The 26,459-nt window shown below is 42.8% G+C and overlaps 1 protein-coding gene across 28 annotated transcripts in view; it reads left to right on the top strand.

The window, feature by feature from the left end:
* FOXP1 (forkhead box P1) overlaps positions 1 to 26,459 on the top strand; it is a 395,027-nt gene that overhangs the window by 232,858 nt on the left and 135,710 nt on the right. Inside the window, exon 2 of one of the 28 annotated variants that reach the window (XM_054215954.1) lies at positions 9,946 to 10,024. The exons of 26 other annotated variants lie outside the window; for them this stretch is intronic. In XM_054215954.1, the coding sequence (XP_054071929.1) occupies positions 9,992 to 10,024 (33 nt within the window). In that variant the 5' untranslated portion in view covers positions 9,946 to 9,991. Of the gene's footprint in view, positions 1 to 1,634; positions 10,025 to 26,459 lie in introns of those variants that run through there. One more of the 28 variants, XM_054215953.1, reaches the window with a different exon arrangement.

Raw genomic sequence — 26,459 nt, 5'->3', positions numbered from 1 at the left:
AGAGATGTAACTTCTGAAATTATGTTTGCTGGTTTGGTTTTTTTTTAGCCTTGCATCTCATGTGAAAATTCAGCAGTGGTATGTTTGTTCCCAGCTGTTTTCGTAGGTGTGTACTCTCCCTTTATATTTGCTTATGCTTACTCATAAGCAGTAAAGTTATACATTCAGGAGTGCTGTTTAGGGAAACTTCGCAAAGGAATGCTTTAATGCTATTATCCAGCATGTGTATACACTGCGAATGTAAGTTCAGTAGGCATCAGATACAAATTAAAAGTCTATTTTGAATGATTGGTGTGATTCAAATTGCTAGAGACTATTCCTCCTCCGTTGATTTGCAGACTTTACGGGTTATCCAGTAAGTGATGCAACCAAACCTGGGATATTGCAAACTTAAAATGGTAGTGTGCCTATGATGGTGTAAAGCAGCCTTTAATTCACATGGAACTCTTCTTCTTTGTGGCTTTTAATGTCGTAAAATGCTTAAGCATGTGCCTAAATGTTAGTGCGTGAGTAGTCTTATTAAGGTCACTGGTATGTCTCATGCCTGTAAAATTAGGAATGCGCTTAAGTACCTTGCTGAATTAAGGCTTAAAGTAATTTCACACTAATAAGAAGTTGCATGGATTGCTGTTGGTTTAGAAGTAATTTAACTTTATTTGGTAAACGTGCTGCATGTAGGGAGATTGTTTGGCAGTGCCTTAGGAGCAGCAGTGGAATTGTAGTGGTTTTCACTAGCATAGCCATTGATTTCAGTGGAGTTTTTCTGACTTAAATACATTTAAATGAGAGAAAAATCAAATGCCGTGGTTTCTTGTGTTAGGTTCTTTCTCCTGGGGAGCTCCATTGGGTATCACAGCAAGCGAGAATAATATCAACAGTATTGTAGTTTGTAACAGTAATGATATAAATAAGGATTAGGATATGAAGTAAAAATGCGGAAGTCATGAATACTCTTCGTAAGTTTATTTAACTGTATAGCACCCCATTAATTAAAAAAGTTAACAGAAGGTATTTTTTGGAGGCTTAGTGTAAACAGTGACATTGTATAATGACAGTTTTGTAGGATGAGTGTTGCTTGTTTTGTTGCTTCATTCTGTATTTTGTTAGCCATGCTCCCTACATTTTCAAAACATAAAATGTATTTGCAACCTGTTTTAAATAGTGCAAATTTATATCCCCCCCCGCCCCCCAAAAGCTATATATTGTGTCTGTAGAGTGTCTGTAAAGTCAGTGTCATGTCTCAGACATTTCTGAAGCCTGGGGCAAGTGCCAGCTTTATTACAAGTTGGGCTTTTCAATTTATTTTTAATCATATTTCTTCTTTTTCTTTTAAGGGTTTTTCTTTTTTTTTTTTTTTTCCCAGGCTACTGAAAGTAAGGCTGGTAAAGTGAAGGTTGGAGAGAGTTAGGCTATTTAATCTATCTGGCAACGTGTTGCAAAACTCATCAGTGCAGTTCTCCCCTTCGCCCCCAGCCCTCGCAGAAGTGCGTGTTCTCAGGGAAACTGAGGAGAAGGATGCCAGAAATTGATATAATTCCTTGTGTTCTGTGTGCTGACCTAGTCCTGATTTTCATTTAATGACCATAAGGATTGAGGACTGGGATTGTTATAGACAGAAATATTGCCAGAAGGCAGTTGCATGCTTGGAGATGGGTCATTTTTACTTGATAGGGTAGAGCACTGTATCTCCGATTTTGGGTGACCTCTTTTGATCAAGCTTCAAGGCTGAACTAATTCTTATATGCATGTTTGGGGCCTTCTTACCTTATTAAGTGAAATAGGCAAGTTTTCGAAAGGATTTTGTTCTTTTCTAGCAAGAGGCATCATTATTAAGGGGCAGAACACAAATGTTTCAAATTTGGAGATGCAGAGCGAGGTCACTGTTTGCCTCCACAATCTGAAGTAATCAGGATTTTATTTCAGATAAAACCTCTGGGGCTGATACTTAAAAAACACAACTTTTAACTGGCATTACGCAATTTGCTATGGGTCGCTTAGCCAAATATTTGTGTATGGGTCCTCTTTTTTTTTCTTTTTTTTTTCTTTTGTTGAAAGGCTTGCCAAAGTTCAGGTGGGATTTCAGGCTTTAACAAACTCTACCTGGAAATTAAGTGCAGGAAAGGTGGGGGGGGAAAAATCTTGTCTATTTGAATTAGAGTGATCACAAGCTAAAGGAATGCGGTTGCTGTTGATGTGCTCAAATCAAGTTTTCCTTAAATTTTCCTTGTTATTATCACTGATACCAAAAAACCTCTGCCAGGAAAGAACTGCAACACTAGTGAAATGTTGTAAGACCACTGACTGTCTGCCATTCATGCTTTTTTCTCCTTTTTCCAGTAATCGGTGAGATACGTGCTAAAACAGGGGTAGGGTCCCCAGCTGCTCACAAGGGCTGCGTAGGCAGAGGGTGGCTCTTTCCTAGCACCTTCCGGCATCTTTAATCAGCAGCAGACCCACCAATTTGGGGTTTTTGGCTGCTGTCTCACATATGAAGCTAGGGCACTTGTGTTTTTAAACCATCATAGTTTTGTATTTTTGTTTCCACATAATTAAGTGATTCACTGAAGGAAAAAGGTCAGACAGGCACAGGGAAGGAGAAATGGAACTTGTTATGAAGCAGTGGGGCCCAGCATCTTGCAGGAATAGTTAGAAATAAAATGGGGTATAATTCTTCTCATGCATAGGAAAGCATTTGTAGCACTCAGATCCTCAAAGTCCAATCTCAGTAGTCTCCAGGAGACATTTTCTGGCCTCTGCTTAAATGAGGAACTTGATCTAAAGATGAGCTTGCCTAGGAAAAGCTCTGGTTTTGGGAGAGGGGCTGTACTTTATTTTTACTTTGTTGTATTGCATGATGTACCCACTCCTATGCTATCTCAATCCCCTTCTTCAAACTCAGAGAAAGGCACAGAGGTGTGTATGGAAAGCAACTGTTCTGGATTTTGTTGGAAAGTCAACCACATTTTTGATGACGTGGCTGATGAAGGCACTGCACTGTCTGTCATTAATTTTATTCTCAGTTGTAGGTTAAGTGCAGTATTTTTATTTGGTAAGCTGTGTGCCGTGATGCAGTAAAAAATTCCCACTGGGAATGTGCATTACACTGGGTGTGTTGGTATGGATGAAGGCATCGGATCTGCTGAGCATGCATGGGAGTTCCGGTCTGCCGCCTGGAAAAGCTGGCTGTGGCACTCGCATGTAGCTGTAGGTGAAGTGCTTTTTGTAAAGTCACAGGCAGGGTTCCTTACAGGTAAACCTCCCTAATCCTGCATTTTACTGTCTGTTCATGTATTCAGAGTTCTTCTCTGAATAGGTGTGCTGGTTTCCTCACAGCCGTAATCCCAGACATGGCATTTGGGTAGCAGAAGCATTGTTTTGTTTAGGGAAAACGGTCTACTTCATCGCCTTCCCATAGCTGTAATGCTATATTGCAGATCCGAACGCAAAACCCTCCAAGTCAATAAACAACAAAAAGCAGACTTATCTTTTATAGTGTTCTTGAAACAAATGTAAGGTTACAACACTAAAGCAGTTTTTATTAAACCTAGGCATGAATCCATATTGAAGAAATAATCCACTGCTGCTTTTCAGCTTCTTGTCTTTTTAATTAGCGCTGGCAATGGGATTGTTAGCTTTTAAGATATGGTAAATACGAGCCTATTAATATTATTGAACACAATACTCAACAAGGTACAGGGAATGCTGGTAACTGTAGATATTTTATAGAGGAGCTAAAAGCGGGCTGTTTTCTGTTTGACAAGTCTTCCTTCACGGCTGCTGGGGTGAAGCTGTGATGGCAGCCTTTCCACCGGTCCCCGGAGCAGCCATCCCAGTGGGTGGCATGGGACACCTTGTCCCTTAGTCTGACAGGGTGGGTTTGAGCCCCTTTTCACAACACAGCAAGCGTTTGGAGGTTTTTTTTTTTTTTTTTAATAGTTCTGACTCCTCCTCCTCCTTGAGAAATGAGTCACCAATTCCTGCGATTAATGCTTTTTGAAGTGTTTTACTCTTGGTTCCAGTCTCTTAACTTGGGCAAGGACCGGATTATAAGGGTTTAGCAGTGATTAGCTCTGTTTACAGGGGGGTTTTTTGCTCTGAAAGGTATGGTATTTGCTTTGCTGAGGGGTTTTTATTTTGCAGAGTTTCTGTTGACCACCTGCTTTTTTTCCTAATTGGTTACAAGGACAATTGCTAGGCATAATAAATAAAAGATATGGTCTTCCAAGGCTGTGTCATAGGGACTGTACGTCAAAGATTCATAAACTGTGAGCAAAAATATGTGCCTTTCCCTGGAGGCAGGGAAGCGCGTGCCATGTTCACGTTTGGGGATCCCTCCAAGGTGACTGGGAGCCCGCAGTAGTCACTTCTGTAGCGCTGGCTGATGGCCTCGCTGGGCACTGCAGCCACTGGCAGAACAGGGCAGCCCACTTGGCCAGGTTTGCTGCGAAATCCTCTCTAGTCTTAAGCCTTTTTCTATGTGGATTTTGGAAAAAACAGACTTTTTTTTCCCAGTCTTTCCGTGCAGGCCAAAGGCAGGAGTAAAGTATATCTTTGACAGTCCTGAGTCTGTCTGGTATGTGTCTCAGCAGTGTGTCCATGGAGTGGTTTCACTCCCGCTCAGGCAGGGTCTTCCAGTGTTCTACTCTCTGTTCGGAAGCTTCTTTCCAATGCCTGACCAAAATGCTTATCCTTCAAGTACAGCCCTTCCCAGGTGGAGAGCGGATTGTCTCCTTTCTCTTTACAGCATCCTTTTTCATATATGAATGCTGTTCCCATGTCTGCGCCCTCCATCTTCTCAGAACTTAAGCAATCTTAAGATCTGCCTTTGTAAATCCTTTTTTTCCAGAGCTGTGGTCATTCTGGTCACTGTCCTCTGGACTCTCTCCAATCATTCTGTGTTCATCTTCAATTACAGTGTTCCAATGACATGATCCTCCAGCTGAAGTCTTGCTGGAGCAAGTGGAGACAATGAATTTCCCAGTGCATAACTTGCAGGCAGTGCTCCTGTTTATGCCTCTGACTGTGGTACATGTCATTTTGCAACAGCATGACCCTGTTGATTCATACTCAACTTGTGATCCGACGTAATCCTTAGGCTTTTATTTTTTCCCCAAAGACGTGCTGCATAATTGGTTGTCTTTCTTGCTGTATTTACAAAGTTTGGGTGTTCCAGCTGAATTGTAGCATCTTATAATTTATCCTTAATAAATGCCATCCCATTTTTACAGACAATTTCTCACTTTCTCCTCCAACATCTTTGCAGTCATTCCCAATGTAGTATCATCCCCAGATTTTCCGAGTTGTCTGTTCCTTCATCTGTGTTGTTCTTAAAAAAAGATTGACTTCTTCAGCACGTTTGCTATCTTTTTTCATTCTGAGAGTGATCCATGGGTACATACACCCAATATACAGTAATTTTGTTAAGATTATATTTTCCTATCTTACTTATGAAAATGGCCTTTGAGATACTATCAAAAGTCTTTACAGTCAAAATACAGGACTTCTCCTGTTTTTCCTCTATTCGAAGACCTACCAATGGATACATGTTTTCCCCTTGATTTTAAAAAATTGCCTGTATCTTGGATTGACCTATCGACTGCACTTGATGCTTAAAACAGGGTAGATATTCCCGTGTCGCCTTCAGTGGGCAGGACAGAGCACCGGGAAGAGCAGCCAGCCAGCCAGCACCTGGCTTGTTCCAGCCTCTTTACAGCTATTGCACCAAGCTAATGAAAACTGAGATTGTCGGAATCTTATTAAGGTGCATTCACAGGGGCAAAAGTAGCACTCACAAAAGACACAAAATGCCGAATCTCAGTTAACTGGTTTTCCTAGTGGAAGCTCAAACTGGATTTGCATAAAAAGAACACCCTGGGAGCGATGCGCCTGGAGACCCCTCGCAGTAACCTGGATCTTCCAGAAGCATGGTCTTAGCCCGAGGAAGTCTCTCTTCTATTGTTTTCAGGCCAGAACTGGTCACAGAAGCTGCTATCTTTACCACACATCATGTCCCTCCATCTCCAGTCTTGTATCAGATTGTCCTTGGAGCAAAAGATGAGCAAATGAGTGTGTCTTCCCGTTTAATTGCATATGTCAATGATAAATCTTTTGAGAAGACTCAGGCCACATGTTTCTGAGTAGGCTGCATCTCAGTCTGCACCCTGATCCCTGTCCTTCATCAGTCTCTAAACATGAAGGACAAAACAGAAGGTTTAAAGGGCAGCATGGGGTGGGGGTAGGGGTGTAAAAACCCATTTAATGTTTAATGCACAGAGTCCATCCAGAACCCCCCAATAATAACTCCCATAACTGTGCCTCTGTCATTTGGAGGCCACTATTCCTGCTTTGCCAAGTCTCTGTCGTCCAAAAGACAAGACATCTGCAGTACATTTGTTTAAAGCAGGGAGATGACAAGCATTGAAACAGATGTTGGAAAACAGAGCAGCAAAAGGCCTGTGCTAAGTGAACAGCCCATAGGGTCTGAGCTGTTTGATGGCTGATTACAGCGTTAGCCAACTGTTCGTTCAGAGCAGGCTGAACCCAGGAGATCCTTCTGGTAAGAGATGTACTTTGCCAACATGTGGTGCTCCCTTTGTCACCGTACCTTTTCAGCTGTACCTAGGGAAAACACAGGGAACAGGATCATCATTCAAAACCCCTTAGATGACTAACACTCTTGCTTATTCAGGCTGAATTGATTCCTAGTTACGAGTTGAACCATTGGAAAGCATCAAGAGCGTGTCTCGGCATCCAACAGCCAGTATCACTCATTAGTTTGAATGAAAAGCCTGTATGCAGGCTTTATCAAAGCTACAGAGAGTTTTATCACGATCAACATAAAACAATATTCTGTCTGAAACCTCTGCACCGTATTGCCATATAAAAAGCAGCTAATGTCTAGTGATCCTTGGTATATGAAGCAATTCAGGTTTATCACAAGCTGACATATTATGCTTTGACAGCAAAGAATCCCTTTCGTACCTGATCTCATGTTTCCTAAGACCAGCTTTTCACCCTCTCTGATCTTGACTTAGGAGCTGATCCCCTCGTGCTGGGGAGATATAGCTATTGTTAAATGAACTCATGAAACCGGGGAGTATTTACTGGTTAGTAATCTTGGGTGAGATACAAACTTGCCGAGTAAGAGAGCCAGACAGGGGCTCGGTTTGTTCAGTCCTGTGGACAGCAGGCGGACGGAAAACTGGCCCCTACCGGAGAAAAAAATATCCCTTTATGTTCTCCTGTGTGGTGGGCAGGGACAGGCCTCCAGGAGCAACAGGCATCCAGCAGGTAGGACCTGGTGTCTGACCAAAGCCATCGCAGTGTTTCAGAAAATCTCTAGCATGCTGTCCTGTAAGATGACACTGCTTTTTTTCAGTGATGCAGCAGCCACCAGTTGAAGGATTGATCATCTTTCTTGGAGAGAAATGACTTTTTTTTTTTCGCTCTAGCCCCTTGAAATCTCCCTATTCAGGATCAGCAGAAGAAAGGCTGACCACTGGCTTGTTATGCTGCTGGGGGCCCTTAAGGCCAGAGACACACTGGACAAAATGAATCCCATGGCTGTGCTGGAGGAAGTACTTGGACACATTGGGAATACACCCCAGGACCCCCTGCATAGGCATTTGTTTAGATTTGTGCTCCGAGCATCTGATTTGGTACTTGCTGTATTTCTACCAGTGATACACCCCGTGCAGCCAGCTGAGGTGGTGATTGCACAGTGGTTGTGTCTCGTTTGCGTGCCTAAGTCTGCTTTCCACGGGGACACTAAGGATCCTGAATGCCAAGGGCACAAGGGCTGCCCCTTTGCCCAGGGTTAAGACGTGGTCAAGCCCTGCACTTGGTGCTTTCCCAGAGCAGGAGGGGCTCCTGTGCCTGGGTGCACCCCAGGTTGACACAGATGGAGGGATCAGCAGCGCGCCCTTCACACTAACATGGGATTGCAGATATTCCCCCTGCATCCAGAGATCGCACCATCCACTGCTACCTTACCTAAGGGAAAGGAGGCTGGGGTTCTCCAGGCTGTTTGAGCTGCCTGTGGATGTGCTATCTGCTAATGAAAGATTGTTCAGCACAAGCACATTTCCATCTTATCCTGGTAGAGGGAAGGAAGGGGTATGTGCCTCTTCTTCTATTCCATTTTTCTCCATCTGATTTTTTTCTTTGTGATGTTATGGACAGGCAGTAGGTGACAACCTTGGAAATCATTACTAGATTGCCCCGCTCTTTACAGGGACTTGAACCATTTACCAAAAGCATTTTATGAAAGGACTGGCTCCCATGTGTCCAAGTGAAAATCACTGGACTGTACCTGAACCTCCTTATATCGTTATTGTTTATCCAAAAGGATGAAAGGAAGAAAGATCCAGGACACCTGGAGGGAAGGAGAGCTTCTCTGTGCCTGCCCTGCAGATTCCTTACCTGACCAGCCGGTACTCAGCCACAGATGTACTGCAAATTTTGCTGCCCAGCCAGAAGAGCCGAGGGGTTTCCCTTCTGCCCCAAAAGCTGATGTTGTCTCCGGAGGCAGGGAGCTGCACAGAGGGATTGTCTTGGCTGATATCATAGTTTCGCAGGCAGCAGCCAGGGCACTGCCAGTCCCTGCCTGGTGCATCCCGTCCAGCGTTTCCTACTCCCTCTCCAGAGGAGCTTTGGTCTTCAGGGCTCTGTGTTCCCAGCATCTTGAAACAACACAGATGGCGTGCAAGAGAATGTTTGCCAAAACTTTGAGCTGAACGTAGAATTGAAGGGACGCTAGGTGCATAAGGATGCTTTTCGTCATCTAAAATAGATGTTCTGCTAAATAATGAGGAGTTTATTAATTGCAAAAGATCTGTTGTTACTTATTTAGAAGTGTATTGTTCCCAGGCTTGTGCTTAGTGTTCCTGGAGTTGACTTTCTGTGGCTTCCAGGTCGTCATGCAGTGCTCACTTTGGGCTCACCTCGTTTGGCTCTGCCTGGACTTCCCCAGAACCTGTTTTTTGTAGGGGTTTTTTTTTTTTGCAGGGGCACATCTGGGTCTCAGCCAGTGTGTGAGACCCAAGTCCACTGTGCCCCAGCCTAGAGGTGGCCCAGGGGACTCCCCACTGGAGCATGACAAAGCTCTCTGTGTCATCCGTGGTGTGTACTTTTCTGGGTGCCCATCACCCCTCAGGGATGCTTCCTAAAGTGCAGTAATTTACGCAGTGTGCGTGGATTAAGACACCAGACCTTGGTAATCTCCATTTCCAAATTAAACTGCCCCTGCTGCAGGAGTTCTGTAGCCCTGCTGCAGCTCAGCCAGTTGAGGCAGGGGGAAGACTGAGGGGTTTGGTCACTGGAAGTGCAAATTGTCTTTGCTCACCTCTTTCATTAGACGAAGCAACAGGAGAAACATCTCTAAGTCTCTAGTCGTGTTTGTGGAGAAGAGTTTTCTGACCAGGTACAAGCAGATGCCGTTGAAATAGGTCAGCGCTGTTACTCGTGTGAAAAGTGTTTGTTCGGGGCCTTAAAATGAAAAATGCGATGAGATCATTACGCCAGAAAATATTAATAAATAATTGATCGATAGTAGAAAAGGACTCTTTCTGTACATAAACTTCTGTGTAATTAATAGCGCTGTGTTTTCAGTAGCGTGCATGCAAAAGAAGCCGGGGATACAATTAATGTGTCAGGGGCCTGAAGGACATCTGCAGATAAGGGTTAAACAGTCTGTTGAAGCTGAACTCATGAACCTGGTTAAACTGCTGGACTTGTTTGTTTCAATAAAACTTTTGTCTCCGCTGTGTACATATTTTATAGCATTCTACAAGAAACACTTAAAGTCAGGTTTTTAATATAATGTTCGTAGCAAAGTATGAAGGACAGAGGAGGTAACAGAGAAGGCAACTTGCTAATGCAAAAGCAGTGTACTGAAAGTCACTTTTATTTCTTATTTATAATCTACATGCACACTCTGGATAATAGATGACAACGCTCATTCAGTACTTTAACTTCAAAGCAGAGAGAAGGCATGGATGACAGAGCTGGGAGCTGGAACACAAAGGTACTAACAACAAGAGGAAAAATGCCTGTTTACTGGATTGCATTTGTTAGCACGCTGTCTTCAGATATTGTTCCCCCAGGAATAGTGAGAATATGTGCTGCACGAACAATGATTTAACATCTGAAAATGGTACTTAAAGAGTTTTCTGTCTGGTAGTAATGTGATGAAGGCTTCTGAATGGAACCTGGGGACTTCATTTCTTCTATTTATCTATATGTCTCTCTGGTTTTAGTCAGTGGTAATTGCATATTTAACCCCTTAAATAGGTTTAACCCTCTCAGCACCAACTTTTTTTATTTATTTCATTTTTGGTCTCACGTCTACTTTTGTTAAACTACAGCTGTGCTGCTCGCATTCCTTGCCAAAAAATCAGAAAGACAAAAGGGATTTTGGAGAAGTTGTGGCCAGGGAAGTGCATCGAGCATAATACCAAGCTCCACCTCTCTTCCTCCCTTTTCCTCCTCTTCCTTTTTTGAGGAAAGCGGTAGATAATAGCATCCAAGGAAAGTGTTTTAATGGGATTCAGTACAGCTGGGAGCCTTATAGCAGAGAATGAGAGGGAGAGAGAGAGCTGTAATGAGGGGGGAAGTTGCAGATAGAGCAGTAAATCAACAGTATAAATCTGCTGCATACTTCAGCACTCTACTTCTTTGCATCTTTCTCAATTAGCACTTGTTCTGGGGGGCTTGCTTAATAGCTTATGTGAAACAAATATTAACATAAATTGTTTAATTATATCAAAATCTTGAATTCCTCCAAGACGAAAAATTGTTTTTAGCTGGGAATACATCTGCAATAAAACATCATCTAGTTAAAGTAAACGAGCTCTAAGGAAAGTCATAAGATTGTAGCTGAGCTACTTTTACAGTTTATTTTCATGGTATTTAAATTATGATACCACTGGGTATTTTTAATTAGTGCCTCTTTAAAGTGTGCACTTGTCTACATAAGCCATTTTGGCAAATTTGACTCATTCATACAGTGGTTGCTGTAAAAGAGGCCAGCACAGCCTGCAGGAATTGGAATTAAAAGTTTCTGCAAGCTGTTGTCGACATGACCACATCTCATTAACTTAAAAAATGGAGATTATTTGCCTGAAAGCCTGATTTGACTAACAGTAATCAAATATTAGGCTCAGTGGAGAAGGAGGAGGAAAAACAGCTTCACTGTTGTGATCTATATCCTTAAGTGTTGTGTGGTTCACTTTAAATAGCTATGTCATATTTCTGCTTTGACAAACATAACAGGGGAAAAAAATAAGACGACATACGGCTTTGTGAATAATCCAGGGTTAGTTTAATTTTCCAGTCTGACATATTATTTACCAAATTTACCAAGGGTAAATATAATTTCTCTGATGATTCTAACATTAAGAAGACTTAATTATCTTGAATAGTTTCAAAGTTTAAGCACTGGAAATTGCTTATATCTCATTATTATCTTTATCAACTGTTAAATAGGCATGAATCTTAAATTTCTATCCTAGAATCATTTAAGTGTTACAATAAAATATGATGAGGCAGGTTGCAAAATTTTTGCATAGAATGAACCAAAATAGAGAAGCGCCTTTCTAATCTTGTGAAGTCTTTAAATAGCTTGTTAAAGGAAATAGCTGAGGGGGAAAAAAAAAAAAAAAATCTATCTTTTGTGCAACAATTAAGGTATGGGAGTTTGAAATTCAGAAATGCTTGTGCTTGAGAGAGTGGTAGGGTCAAAATTCGGCATTATGTGGTTGTGTGTTTTCATATTAAGCAAAGGACAATGCTATACCTAGATGGGAACTGTGGCACGTGTTATTTAAAAAAAAATAATAAAACAGGGTGCAGTTAAACAAAAGAAGATAAAGTCTTGTGCCTTTTTATGTCTTTGAACTGAGAACACGTGCTGCATTTTACTAAAGGAACATGAGCCTTGAATGTAAGTAACTGGTTTTTGCATTAGGTACTCCCTGGAGGTAGCAGAAAAATATCATGTCCCTGCATGAAATGCGAATGTGAAATCTACCAGAAAGAAATATTTATGACCATTTTATGCTTGATTAGACTTGGATGACATCTGTTAGAAGACAGGGACTGGACAAAGAGAGAGACGCTCGGGGGCAAATGTTAACAGAGTTGTTTAGATGATGCTGGGGCAGGAGCGTCCATTTACTGCCAGGCAAAACATAGGAATTGTGTTAGCGAGAGTGCAGCTGACAGGAATTCGCTGTGATGGAGACACTGTAAGCTGACGGGCTGAAATAGTAAAATGCAGCTGTTGATATTCGCCGCGCTGCCACGATTTATGGGCAGGTATCGCAGCTAAACACAGATACTGTAACTTCCAGGGAGCAGATGCATTAACAAAGTTATATAAATGTGAGTCAGCTATAAAAAAGCGACATCTTCACTTTTTAAAGTTGTTATTCCGCCAGGCTGCACAGAGAGTTGGAAGGACTTTCCAAAAAAAAAAAAAAAAAAAAAGCTGGATTTTCTTCTTTTTTTTTTTGAAGTCTCTGCAGAACATACTGCTCCGAAGCAATCAACCTGATTGTTTACTTTCCTCTCCTTGCCTTTTTATCGCTGGGGCTTTTCCCCGTGCCGGCTCGCATCCTGCTCTTTTCTGAATGAAACATGTTCCTTGGCTGCATCTGCCTTTGGCTGGGGCCGGAGGGCCGGGCTGTGGGCAGCCGAACCTCCCTGCCGCCGGGGTCCGTGCCAGCAACCCCGTCCTCCCGTCTGATGTAAATCTTTAACTCCAAAGTTTGACAATTAATCAATTGTTAGCCTTTATGCGTTTTTAATGTTAAACTGTTGTTTACTAGCTCTGCCGAAGTGGGTTTTACGGCTGGAGGTACAAACACTCACTTCGCTCTGGGTCTTTTCCCAGATTTCTTTTCCTGTAAATTTTCTCTGTCTGGAATGCTTATGGGAAATGTTATTTTGTTTTTGTTTGCAACAGCTCTGTTGTTTTGATTTTGTCTGAGTGGTATGGAAAACAGTACGTCACTTGGAGTGGGTGTTTTGTCTATTGGCCATTTGGCTATTGCACATATATTTCTCATACTTATTACATGATGACAAGGGAACTCAAATGGCATAATTTTCCAGTTGAATTTTGCTTTCCAGTTTAATAATAGTGAAAGGAAAACAAAGTTAATAGATTTAGCAGTTTTGATACTGCTCACATGCTGATAGATGCCTTTGGGTTTTTTTCCCTGTGGTTAAGGGTCTATTTAGACAAAGGTCAGATTAATGCATATATCAGTTTCTATAACAAACTGCATAAGGATTCTGTTACACATTTTGCATACAGTTGTGGAAAACTGTAATTTAAGTACCCAAGCCCATAAAAGGGTAATAAACAACTTCAATATCATGAATATGATTAGTCTAGGGTACTTTTTACCCTGATTTTTTTAGGCGCGTAACAGAAGAAGTAGCAGCAGATGCCTTTTAATTGAAAAATGATCTGAAATAAATTTTGCACTTGAAAAGAGAACACAGCATTCTCTATATAAGTGTTTAGCTGCAGAGATTTGAATGTAAGATACACTGATTCTTGCATAGTATTTACCATGTTGGGGAGAGAATATCAGAAGACCACAGAATGCAGCTTTAAGACCAGATAATTTTTATGTATAGTACAGAAATATAAAATGGAAAGTATGATTAATTTTTCAATTTCTCTCTGCAGATATCTAATAATTGTGCCCATGGACTGCCAAAGGCTCCCATTAAAGATTTAAAATGCAAAGAAAGGTAGAATCAAAAAGATGGTATTTTGGATTAAATAATGTAAAATAACTGTAGGGCAATAGCAAAGTGAAAAGCTATTGGCAAAATAAAAGCGTGGTGTCAACTATCCTTGAGACAGACTTAAACATTTGCACATTCACATGCATCTTTTTCTAGAAGGGATTTAAAAAAAAATAAAAATACTTAAAGGTTGCTTAAGCCAGTTGTGATTTTAAAATATATTTTTGGGCTTTCAGGTTTTGGTAAGGCTTGTTCACAACAGAGTAATGAAAAATACAGTATGTGATCCTGTTTTTTAAAAATCTCTCTAAATACAGTGGCAAGGGTTGTAATCTGTTATCCAACATTTAAGAATATGTTAGCAAACTCTGTGGCATAATATTTCTTTCATTAAGTACCAACACATACAGGGTGGCCAGAAAGCATTTTGCAACAGCTACTCCGGAATGCGCTATTTTTGTTAGCCTCAGAAAAAGGGATGCTGCAGCCGTAGTATATAGAGGCTGTCAGAAAGGTCCAGCTGGACTTTTCCTCCCTTTTCTGTACTGTCTTTATCACTTTGCTCAGTTCCACATAATAACATCTTCATCTGAGATTGCTGTGGCACAGGGGAACTGCATTTGTTGATCAAATTTGGCTGGATAACACTGTGATCTCGTATCCTGAAGTGCGGAGATGTGCCTGGAATACGTAAGCATAAAGCTGGCCCCTTGATTGATTGATTCTGCCTGTCACAGAACAAGATAACTGGATCAGTAAATACCCTGTGCACTTCAACTTCATCTACACAATCAAAAGTGAGGGCATCATGGGGCTGAAAAACACCGAGGCATGATGGGAATATCTACATTTCAGAATGATAGCCAGGAACTTGCGAAAAGCAAGGAAGAAAAGGAAAAAAAGATTTTTTTTCCCTGTGTGTTTGTACACGAACAGCAGTGAAAAGCACATTAATTTCTGTGTGTTTGCGATGTGTCTGTCTCTCCGTGCGTTTATTTCAGCTTCATGTCAGTGTAACGCTGCTGCTGTTGCCCGTGGTGCTAAGCCAGCATAAGGCAGGAGTAAAACAGATGAATCAGACTCCGGATATTTCAGGGAAAGCATGTTATTTGGGGTCTCTTGTATGAAGGTGACATTTTATCAGATAAACCGTAATTAAGTTATGCAACTAGTTGAGGCGATGTGCTACTTTGGCAACTCCTAGAACTGTTCTGCTGAACATCCTGAATTCGTACTGCAGGATCCAGCTTCATCCTGGGAACTTAAACTGAATATTAAATGAGAATTAAGAGTGGAGGTGACCAAAAAAAAAAAGCAGCTAAAGACAACAGGTGGCAACATTTAAATTAAAAGGCCATGTTTTTTATCCAGAAAACGGAATATGAGGAAAGCAGGCAAGTTTCCCAGAGTTTTGCTGTGTTTTTCAAGGGGTGCTTTCAGGCTAGAAAATAACTACCAGAACACAATTTTAAAAAATTCTGAAGATCAGTGCTGTTCTTCAAAAGTGTGTATGCGCACGTCAAGTATTGCTGATAAAACTAGTTTGTCCATCTCTAGCCTGCCGTGTTGTTTCTCCTTCCCTGCCACTCCTGCACTCTGCGGTGGTTTGTCTGAACAAAATGAGGTGGCAGAGCAAGGAGATGCCTGCTCAGGCCACCTTCCCCATGGCTTTAGCGAGGGCGAGATGTGGTTACCTGCTCCATCTCTTTCTCAGGGTGATACTTTGAAGGCACAAGGTGTTGCCGGGCAAAGCCTGTGAGGTCCTGTGGCTGAGCATCTCTCTTCCACCAAAGGGAACCGCTGTGTAACTGGGTAAGGCAGCACCAGCACTGAAGCAATGCCTGAGGCTCAGGGCTGCAGGATCAGGCAACCCTGGGAGCAATTTATTGCAGTGCTTTTGCTTTTTACTGTTTTCACAATTTATTATGAGAATTATGTGCAGCATTTAATCTGGCACTTAGTGCTTGTTTAGTGCCTTATTTGCCTAAGACACAGATTAGCACAACTTCCTGTAAAGCACCTATAGGATTCCTTCAGGCACCTCAGAAGGTGTGGGGAGCTGGAGAGATCCGGAGCCCTTTTGTGGTAACAGAAGACCTGCTCACTCAGAGGATCATGCTCAGGGCCGTGCCATGCTATTGCATAAACCAAAAATGCTTAAGCAGAAAATACTGCCTGTTTATGGAAAGTTTATGGATTCTTCTGCATCTAGGACTTTATATCTGGCTGTGGTTTCAATATATTTATCTCTCCAAAGTACCATATTGAAAGGATAAAATGGTTGACTGTGGGCTCTCTAAACTATAACGGTGTCTCTGTGGACTTTCTGACATCCCATGTATTGGAGAAGGTTGCATGCTGTATGATAGGGTACTTTGCATCTGCTTCCTTTCCTTATCTACATGGTGACAAAAGCTGACTACTCATTAGTGAATAGCAGGCGGAGTTTACAGTCCTCTGGGTGTAGCTTTGAGAGCTTGGTTGGAGAACCATTACTTTATGTTACTGGCATGGTTTGCTGGCTTTTTTAGGTAAATGATTTAAGGAAAATATGACAAATAGTATGAATGTCCTTTTCCAGCATGGACTTATACCTCATTTTTCAAGGTTTCCTCAGAACAATCTGCATTTTTTCATCTAGCACCTCCCATTTCATGGAGAGGGTGCTCTTTTGGAGTCAGTATGACTTGGTAGATGTGGAAAAGTGTGCTGTGGTTGTGCATCAAAATTGCTTTCCTGCTACAGTCCATGCGTGGCAGGCTTCGTTTGGAGAGAGGGTTTGAGCTTGTCCCCTAAGGGTTACAGGGCTTGACCTTTCTTGTTCCGGTGGATTCCAGCTTTGAACAATTCCTTTCTAGGAATGAATTGGACACGGGTGAGTTATAGCAGTCGTGTATCTGTGAGGCTGCACATCTACAATGCTTTCTGATGAGATGCCCGGAGACACTGGACACAGTTTTGCAGGCTAATGGCTGTGGCTGCCGGGCGGGAGCTGGAGGGTGATGGTAGCAGCAGGTACCTGGTGTGCTGGGAGCTGTCAGGGCAGAAACAAGCCTCAGGACAGATATCAATGCTATTTGGCCACCACATGTGGTGCTTATAATATCCTATCTGTCTGCGAGGGAGCTGCTGAAGAGGCAGCCGGGGCTAGCGACGGGCGCTCCCTGCGTGAGCTGATGTTCAGCAGCGCAACGAGTGCTCGCCAGATGAACCGAGGTGCCGGAGAGCCTGCACTCCTGACGAACGGTGAGCAGGGGCTGAAAGCTGGAAGGGAAACTGCTTTTTACTGGCAGTAAGAAATAGGAGAGATAAGAGTCGCATTCTTCTCATCCAGCAACTGCAATTGCAGGGGAAGGGATGAGAAGCATCCTCCTCTGTGCTGTCCCCTGGGGAAATAGGCAGAGAAATGGAAGATCAAATGGATACCTATGGGGTGTGATGACCAGAAAATGGTGTAAGGACATTGCTTCAGGTCGTGGTGTATGAGAGCAGGGAGATTCAGTGTCACAGGACATGTCGTGGTACAGAAGAGTGTGCAATGTGCAGCCCTTGATGGCTCACCACACTCTTCACGTTGCAGTCACGTTCTCTGATTTATGGCATTGGTGGAACAGACTCATTTAAACTATTAAATTTGTTGGTGCAGAAATTAGCTTGAACAAATAGACAGATAGCTGTAGACTGTTGCCTTGTTTCTCAAAAGTATAGCAGAATCGAAGGGGACCTTTAACCAAAGTCCAACCATTTAATAATCTATGTGTTAAGTATTCACTAAAATTACAAAAATTGATAATATCTGCAAAACAGTGGGATTTCAGGCAGTTGTGGTTGTTTTTTTGTAGAAAATACATGGCAAGTGTTTATTTTTAAATGTTGATCACTGCTATTAGGTATTTATGACATTGGAAACACAACAGAAGGCTAAAAGCAGCCTGTAATACACCACAACAGCCAAAGGTTGACTCAGATTAGCCCATAACCACAACTTTAAAGAGGGTGTTCTACTCAACGTTAAATGCTGGAAACCATCTCGCATTGCTTCTCAGTGATCAAAACCTTTGCGAAGGTGGTCACCACTACACAGGTAGTATTGAGGATGCAGAAGCAATGAATGTAGGAGTTACAGGTGGTCAGGATCCTTTTAAATGAAGTTAAGTCTCCTGGAGTTCAAGGACCTTCTTTTTTGGTTTATGTACCTTTGTCCTCCTCCTTCTCTCTTTTCCCTGGTGCTTCAGCTGGGTGGGGTGAGAAGAGTAATTTTTAGGCAGCGTTTGCAGGTAGTGTTCATGAAACACCAATGTGAGAAAGCTCCTGAATTTAACACCGCGACGGAAGGTGGGGCAGGTTCATGGCTCTCTCTGAGGGTAATTCTGAACCCTTCCACCATGGGCCGTGTTTTCTTTGGCTGGAGCGTTTGACAAGGCTGACATATTTATGTACAGAGCTAGTATTTAGGTTGGAATTTTACACATATGAATGATGAACTAAACAGAACTCATTTATTTTTTTCCTTCCTTCTGTAGCTTTTTTTTCTTTTTTTTTTTTTTTTTGAAATGTGAGGTTACATATTGCAGACAAGTCTCAGCATATCCACCCCATGCTTGACCACCAGAATTAATAACTAGCCACATTCCTTGATGATTCTATAGGGATTGGAAGCTAGGCAGCCGAGTTTGCTATGCAAGAGAGTTAATAAAAATTTTCATTGCTGGAGGAAAGCTTATATACAGTAGTCTGTTTGTCCTGTATTTCAACCACCTGAGTCAGAGCCAAAAAAGCAATTGTCTACTACATATTTCAAACAGATGCTGAGGGGTAAAAGGAGTGACTAGAATTCACAGCAATAAAATGCTGGCTCTTTAAGTTCCCTTGAAGGAAGTGAACCCATAAAATTTTTGCTGCTGACTTGTTTGTCCAGTTCTTTGAAGTATTTAACATTAATTTAGTCTGCAAATCATTGCCACCTCAATTTTTCATTGAAGTATCGAAGCCTGCTAAACACATAACCTTGGAGTGCACAAAAAAAAAATGATTCCTTTAGCAGATACATTCATTTAGCAGTTATCCATTTGAAAACTTATTACTGATGCTGGTGGTAGGGTATGCTATAGGTATTTGCAAAGGAAAACTTTTGAACGAGTTTATTTTTTATTACTATTAATTTCACTTGCAGTAGTTAAGTGTATTTTAAGTGGTGGTCTTACGCCTATTTCCTCCCTGCTGCTCTTTTCTGTTAATAACCCCCATTGCTGTTCTGCACCAGAAGCCAAGGTGGAAGGCCAGCACGCTTGTGTTTGGTTCACTAATGGGCCATGCAGAAATTGTTAGAGGTTGCAGCCGTTCAGGAGTAGATGTGCCTGTCCTGTGCTCGCCACTGAGTGTGGCAGCAGCAGGATGGGAGGCCATGGTGGCATGGGCTGGTGCTGCAGCACCATCTGTGAGTGGTTCATGACGTTTTGGGCTGTGCTCAAAATTTCTGAAAATCAGAATCGATGACAATCCCACTCATGCCAAGCAAAGATGAAGGGAGCAATTCCCCCGTCTTAGATACTCCGTCTTCCAAGCAATGTTCAGGCTCAGACAGGCAAAATGTCCACGAGGGTCATTCTTGTTGCCTTTTTTGTAAGAAAAACTCAGATTAGTCAGCAAATGGTGGATGCCCTGGCAAATGAGAGGTTAGTTAGTGCTGTGGGATCCTGATCAACAGCCACTATTTTTTTCCCTTCTTTTTCTTTTTTCCCCATTTTGCCTTCTTCCATCTAAATTTAAGTCTCTCCCTTCTCCTGAACCTTGTCCCATGGGTGGTACAGAGGAGACCCCTTGCCCCACCGCTGTGGGCTCTAGTGGAGCCCATGCCCTGCCCTGGCCCTGCCCGCAGTGGTGCTGCTGGGGCCCAGCGGTGGCACAAGTGGAGGATATCAGCTCTGAGGGGAAGTTTAAAAAACGCCATTGAGCTTAAGTTGGAAAAAAATATCAGCACAGAGGGTGTCAATTGAAAACCAGCAGGGTGGGAAAGCTACTGTACTGCAGTGGGAATGCAGCAGCCTCAAGGCCCTTTAAACGATTGGTGACACACTAGAGATATTGTTAAATTACCTTTTTTATTGGTTCTTGAGTCTTATGTCTTAAAAGACTATTCTTTGGAAGAAATCAAGAGAATCCTTATATTTGGTTTAGATATAAACCTGAGGTGTAAGATGTGGATCTGGACCTGAACTTTTCCGGAGTCTGGGGAGTATTTTGGGCTGGGATTTTGGTGTGAGACCTCTCTTTGCCTGTGATGGCTTGGAGGACTTGTGTGCAGTGTTAACCTGCAGCACAGCCAGGCTGTAGCCAGCGGGATGTTGGTTTTTGGCATGATTCTTTGCCCAACAGGGAAGTACTGAAATGTTTCCATTGAGGTGTCTTCCGGTTGTTTAAAGATTACAAGGAACATTTGTTTTGTTTTGTTTTCAGCACCAAAAATTGAATATGAGGATTTACCAATTTGTAAACCCACTGATTATACTGAAGAGAGGACCGGTAAGGGTTTGAGCTTAGTTACGCTAGTGAGCAACCAGAGAAAAGTTTTCTTGTATGTAATTCTACTTTTAAATGTTCAAAACTCCGTGTCTGGTTTTAGTTCACAAATATTGTTTCCATTCTCATCTCCGTGCCTTAGTCGCCCCATCTGTAAAATTCAGGTGGTGGAAAAGAGGCTTTTTAATTTAATTGAAGGACTTTAAGATCACTTCAGAAGGGCTGTGTATTGCTAGTTGTTTGCAAGAGAACTCAGGGCACAAGCTAAATGAAAGATCAAGCCTCCAGTGAAACATTTGTTTTAATTCAAACACTTCTGGTTAAGACTTTCTCTGCAGCCTGCACGGTCCCATATTTTACATTCACTCCCAGCATGGACTTCCTTTGCTCAAGGTCCCATAGGTAACCACAAGAGCAAAACATACTATGGGGCCTCATATCAAAACTCAAGAGTGGGAAATTTTAACCGTCCAGCTTAATTTTTCATGACCGTAGAACAATAGCCAAGATTGTGTTCTGGGTACAAAGGTGGCCGCCCTGACGACCCCTTTAGCCTCCGCACAGGCAGCTTTGCCCACTCCGTGGGCTGCGGTTTGGGCTGGGACCGAGCCGTGGCCCGCGGTGGCCATTTGCGTTTCTCCTGCGTTGGAGCGAGAGGATCGCGGTGACGAGTTCACGCCGAGAGACGAGGGGTGAGCACGGCTCTCGCCCGTAGAGCCACGTTCTGTATCTGCCTGCTGGGGGTCAGCTGCAGGCCGATGGAGCTAATAGGAACAGTGGTGATGAGTGGGAGAAGAGGATTTTTGAACCTGAAAAAGGCTGTTTATGTATCATAAACCCCCTTTCAATGTTGCAAACCCTTCAAAAGCAGCCCCTCTGCCTCTTTTTGCTCTGTGAAGCACCAGCCATCCAAGTTGGCTCTTCAGTGACAGCAGCAGCTCAGTATGGGTTTTGTAGCACTCGGGAGGAATGGGGAAATTTTGAAAAAAATCTCAATTGTCTAACAAATTTCAACATTTTTCAATTGTATGCTAACTCCTAAGCAGCAGACTGACATCTACAGAGTGTTGAAAAATGCTGTGAATTGGTAATTATGAATTACAGCAGGAGATCAGTTCAGCTTAGTGTTTCCAAAGCCTCAGAGATCAAAAGGTGCCAGAGAGAAAGTATCAAGTGGCAGTGAATATGCCAGGCTGCCTGAAACTTAGATTCACGGTCTAGTTTGAGGGGAAAAATTGTCATTGCTGAAATTTGGAGTTGGGAGGGGAAGAGAATGTCTATTGAGACACGGACTATTTCCAGGAAAACTAATAAGGATGTGAAACAATTGCTGAGGTGCATTTAGGTTTTTATATTTTTGTCTGTTTTATCTATTAGTTTACCTGATAGAGCAGTAATTAAATGAGGAAAAGCAGTACGAAGAAGCAAGATGGCAGGATAAATGATGGCTTGCTCTTTCTTAATTTTCCCCTAAATGCAGAGCTATACAACCATGTATATTTTTTAAGCTGAGAAAGTATGTCTTCCCCTTTTTTGTACTCTTTTCTTTTCAGCTATCATTTCCAGGAAATGGCACTGTCAAACGATGTATGTATGTGTCACGTTTCAGCCTGGTCGGGGGAAGCGGTATGCGAGGGGGGTCAGTTTACCCCGGGTTCACTGCTGCCGTGCCCCGAGTGAGATGGAGCCAGGGTCCCCTGGGCACCAGGGACACCCCGCGTTTGTGCTTGGACTCATGAGTGCTGTGCTATGCTAAGTAGCTGGAGTTGTCTCCCAGGTTAGTAGCTCCCAGGCTTTTAAGAGATCAGTAGATAAGGATTGAGATTTTTGAAGCAGTGGATATCAAGGGAAGCAAAGGATTTGTGAGCACGCTTGGTGCCTGGGCATCACCTCCAGCTGCTCGAAGGCTCCCAAGAAGAGTGAAGTTAATCAGTAGTAGAAATGGTCCAATTTTAAGATGGGAAAAGCCTCCTTTGCTTTTGCCAAGCTCTCATCCAAGGAGGAGGTCAGTCTTTGCTGGAGAGTTGCTGGCCTGTCTAGGGCATATCTAGTAAAAATTAAAGATTTTTTTTCACCACTTTCAAAATCCTTTCACCAATTCCCCAGATTATTGGTAAAATAAGGTTATTGGCAGATTCCTTATAACTCTTCCCCTTCTGCATCAATTATGTGTCTTTGCAAGGCAGAGCTTTGAGTCAGCTCTCCTTCATTTCTCTCTCCTGGTTGCTCCCAAGGGAGAGAGTCTCTTGGTAATAGGAGCTACATCAGTTCAGAGAAGAATACAGTTCTGTTCCCTTCTCAAATGACATATGACTATCAGGCATCTCATGAGTTCTCTGAGTGGGCACATGAATTGAACCTTTTAGGAGTCTCGGTGATTAATGGCCTGATGGGTAGGAAGCAGATGCTCGTTACAGGTCTCGGGGATCTGCCTGGTGGAATTAAATAGCTGCCATGTTAGCGATGCCCTTTTACCCTTCTGAGCTCTCCTGTGAACGTCACAAGCGCTGCGCAAAAAAGGAAACAAAGTTCACCACAGGGTGGGTTAGGGGATTTTTTTTACTTTTGTTTTTGTTGCTGATGTGTAGTCCTGTGGGTTTTTTTACAGTGCAAGCACAAGAGATGTTTTAATTAGCCCTGGTAGGATTGTTTCTTGCCTTACGTGAAAACTAATTATGAAGGATCATGGGCCCACTGGCATGGCTGTGGTCCTTGTGTCTCAACCTGGCTTCCAAGGAACAATCCGTAATGCTGCCGGTGTCTGCGGATAGGGCTGGATCCCAGTGCCAATGTCAAGTGGGGATTTTTTCCTAATATGGACAGTAGTCCACAAGGAACTGGATGGAGTCCATCGAACTAACGTCGCCAAGAGCTAGTAGAAAGTTTGGCTATACTCTGCTTGGACCAGCCCTGAGTTAGAGACCAGGAGGTAAAAAGCTTTTTTGCTCCATTACTTGACGTCGCATGGCCAAGTGTAATGTATTAAAAGCACAAAGCCAGGGACGCTGACAGGAGGTGGTACCTGTTCACCAGTTCCCTGTGCAAATAGCTGTACGGACCTGGCTTTTGCAGGACAAAGGGTTTTTTTTCTTTTCTTTCTTTTTTTTTTTTTTTTTTGCTTTGCTTTGTTTTTTTTAATTTTGTTTTCCCCCACAGAAAGCCCCGAGCAGGACCAGAGCTGGCCCTTGCAGGCCCCTCAAACCGTTCTAATTTTTTGGGATATATGCCCCCCTTTACTTTCTCTGGTCTAATACTGATAAAGTGCAAGTGTTTCCACTCAAAAAATTCCACTTGTCCTAATTTTGACAATGTGAAACTTGTGTATATAAATTTTTATCTGAATACTCACTAGTGGATTATAGAACCAATGCTTTAAACAGGCAGTGACAGCTAATTTCTGGTCAGCGGTAAGGGCTAGATTTATTTCTAAGGAAAATATCGTGAAGCAAGGGGGGTGTTGTTGGTTTGTGTGGGTTTTTCTTAAAGTCTTGATGTTCCGTGTTAGACATAGACTGTTTTTAAACATCAGCATGTGTTCTTTTTCTTTGATGTTTTTCACAGAGAGGATTCTGCCTTCCACTTTAACAAAAGTCCCATGTTCCTCTTATGTTGTTTTATGCTGCTAATGATGTTGCTTACTCAAATGAATAGGTATGTGCATGTACATTTAAAATGCAGCATTCCCCTTCAACACAGTACTGAAACATAACAGAACTGATCTTCTTTAGTGATCTCCTGTGCCAGAATTTTCATGTTTTGAAATTAAAATGGATTCTCCTTATCTTCTCATAGCCCCTTTGATCCATTGCCTGTGGGTGTATGGTGGCACTAACGACAGAGGACGGGGAAGCCTCAGCTTTGTGTGGCATCATTAGCTCGAGAGCATTAGCAGCATCCCTGTGAGGAACAGCCGTGCTCCCTGTATGCCAGGAGAGCAACCTGCTTCCCCATGCGTTGCCCTGGGCCCAGTGCCGGGCGGGATGCTCCCCTGGAAGTGCCCTGTGCACACACTGAGCGTTTCCACAATGCTCTTCCCTTTTCCCTGGGACCTTTATGGTGTCTCAGCAGTGGAAACTTGGTAGGAGTTTCCTGTAGTGATACCCGCTTCCAGACATGCCTTCCTCCAGGTGGCACATAGCTCCAAGGACTAAACTTGGAGATTAGACCAGGGTTCATCTGTGCAACCAGCCCATACCCGTGCCGAGAGTTTGCATGGTTTTGTTTTTCCTGACTATTCATTCAATCCAAGGTATGTCGTTTGTAGCTGGTCGCCAGTGGTGAACTGAATAGCTTGAACCTTTCTGCCAGGGCTCTGCATGCAAGCACTGTCAAAACTGTTCTCAGTGATGAGTCAGTTCCTTTTTTTTTTCTCTTTTTTTTTTTTTTTTCATGACGAATATGCAGCTAGTGTACCCATTAGAGTGTGCGGAGGGATGGCATAGAAATGAGGATACACATGTGTATGTATCAGATGCTGAAGAGCAGCGTTCTTGTTATAAATATAGCTCGGCTGTGTTCCTTCTTACATTTCAATTTTATAATCCGTTCCAGAAGATTGGGACAAAAATACTGTAGTGTAAGAGAGCATTAGTTTCTGGGTTCTTCAAATAATAATTCTTAGTAAAGAAACTAGTAAATAAACCTTTAAAGATGGGCAAGATGACATCTTCCCTAGTTCTAGGAATTGGACTTGGGGTATAGATTTATGAAAGGTAAAATAAAGGACAAGTAGAAGCAAGAGCAGACCTGTATGTTTTATTTTTTTAGTTTATTGCTAAAAGGTATGAATTGTCCTTTTTTGTTTGTTTTATTGGTGTGATTATATATGATCTATCTTTACATGTATACTTTTTAGACCTGGTGGGCCCACTGTGATTAAATGTTTGCTTTGAATACGTGTCCAGCGTGTCAACTTTTCACAGCGGAAAGTTGTTAAATTCATTTTTTATACAGAGAGGCGAAAAAAAGGCGGGGGGGGAAGGAGGTTGTTAAATGTATGGAAACCCTTATTGGCTGAATTATATAACTGAATTCATTCAACATGCTCGGTGTATCTTGTTCTCCTTTCAGTATTGCCACTCTGTTCATCACCCCTTTTAGTGCTTTAGGCATATGGCATGCAGTACATCCAGGGAAGTGTCAACAATATGGCATATGTTATACATACTGATCTTGATACACCGTAGAAAATAATGGGCCTAACTTTAAAAGGCACGGTGCTAAGAATAGAGCGCGCTGCAACATGCAGACAGCGAATCCGCCATGAATGTCATGTTTGAAGACAAAAAAGCTGTATTTTTCATTAGTTTTGTGGCTTGGGTTTGTATTTTGGTGTGGCTGCAAATGAAAAATATTGCGGTCAGCTGAGTGGGGGCTGGATCTTCGCCCGCCTGACGCCGGTACCACGGATTCTGCGCAGACCTGGGGTGGGCTTGCGCAGAGGCGGTGGCGGGGCGGGAGGGAGGGTGGATGTACGGGCAAGAAGGTGCAGGCAGGGTGCTGTGGGACCTGCACGCCCGGTGCTCCGGTGCCCAGGGCTGTCCCTGTGAGCCCAGGTGGGGACAGGCTGCAATATGCGCTACCGAACCCATCTGCGGCAAGAGGGACGGGGACGGAGGATGTCCCGATGCGTTTCCAGGAGTCATTAGAGGGTTGCATTAGCTCACCGCTTAGCTCTGTCTCCGCGCTGTAAATGAGCCTGCACAAGCAGATTGCTACGCTTACATTAAAACCACAGTGGTGGAAATGAGTCTTTCCAAAGACTCTTCCAAAGATCTGCCCGTTAGGATCCGAGTGCGAGATCAGGGCTCTCATCTGGACTGGGAGCAGTAAAATGAAGATGAAACGCTCTGTTTCTCATTTCTGGATCCTGGACTCACTCAGCTCCCCGTTTCGCAGTGAATCTTTCGTCCCCAGGAACGCTCATTTTTAAATTAGAAAAAATTTAAACAGAGGGTCCTTTGAAACGCTCGGCCTGAAAATTGTTCCAGGGAGTCTCACCTTCAAAATAAATGATTCATACCATCGTATAGGTGTATGTATGTGTGTATGTCTGCGTTGCTGTTTATTGTGCTGCACTGGCCTGTGCTCGGAAGCTGTAACATCTGAAGTGCAGAGAAGCAGTGACTGGAGAAAGAAATATCTTCTTTCCAACAAAGACCAAATATTTGTCCGTTATC

This window comes from Rissa tridactyla, chromosome 10, assembly GCF_028500815.1.
Source record: "Rissa tridactyla isolate bRisTri1 chromosome 10, bRisTri1.patW.cur.20221130, whole genome shotgun sequence".
Taxonomy (NCBI): Eukaryota; Metazoa; Chordata; class Aves; order Charadriiformes; family Laridae; genus Rissa; species Rissa tridactyla.
This window is presented reverse-complemented; position numbering and strand designations above follow the sequence as displayed.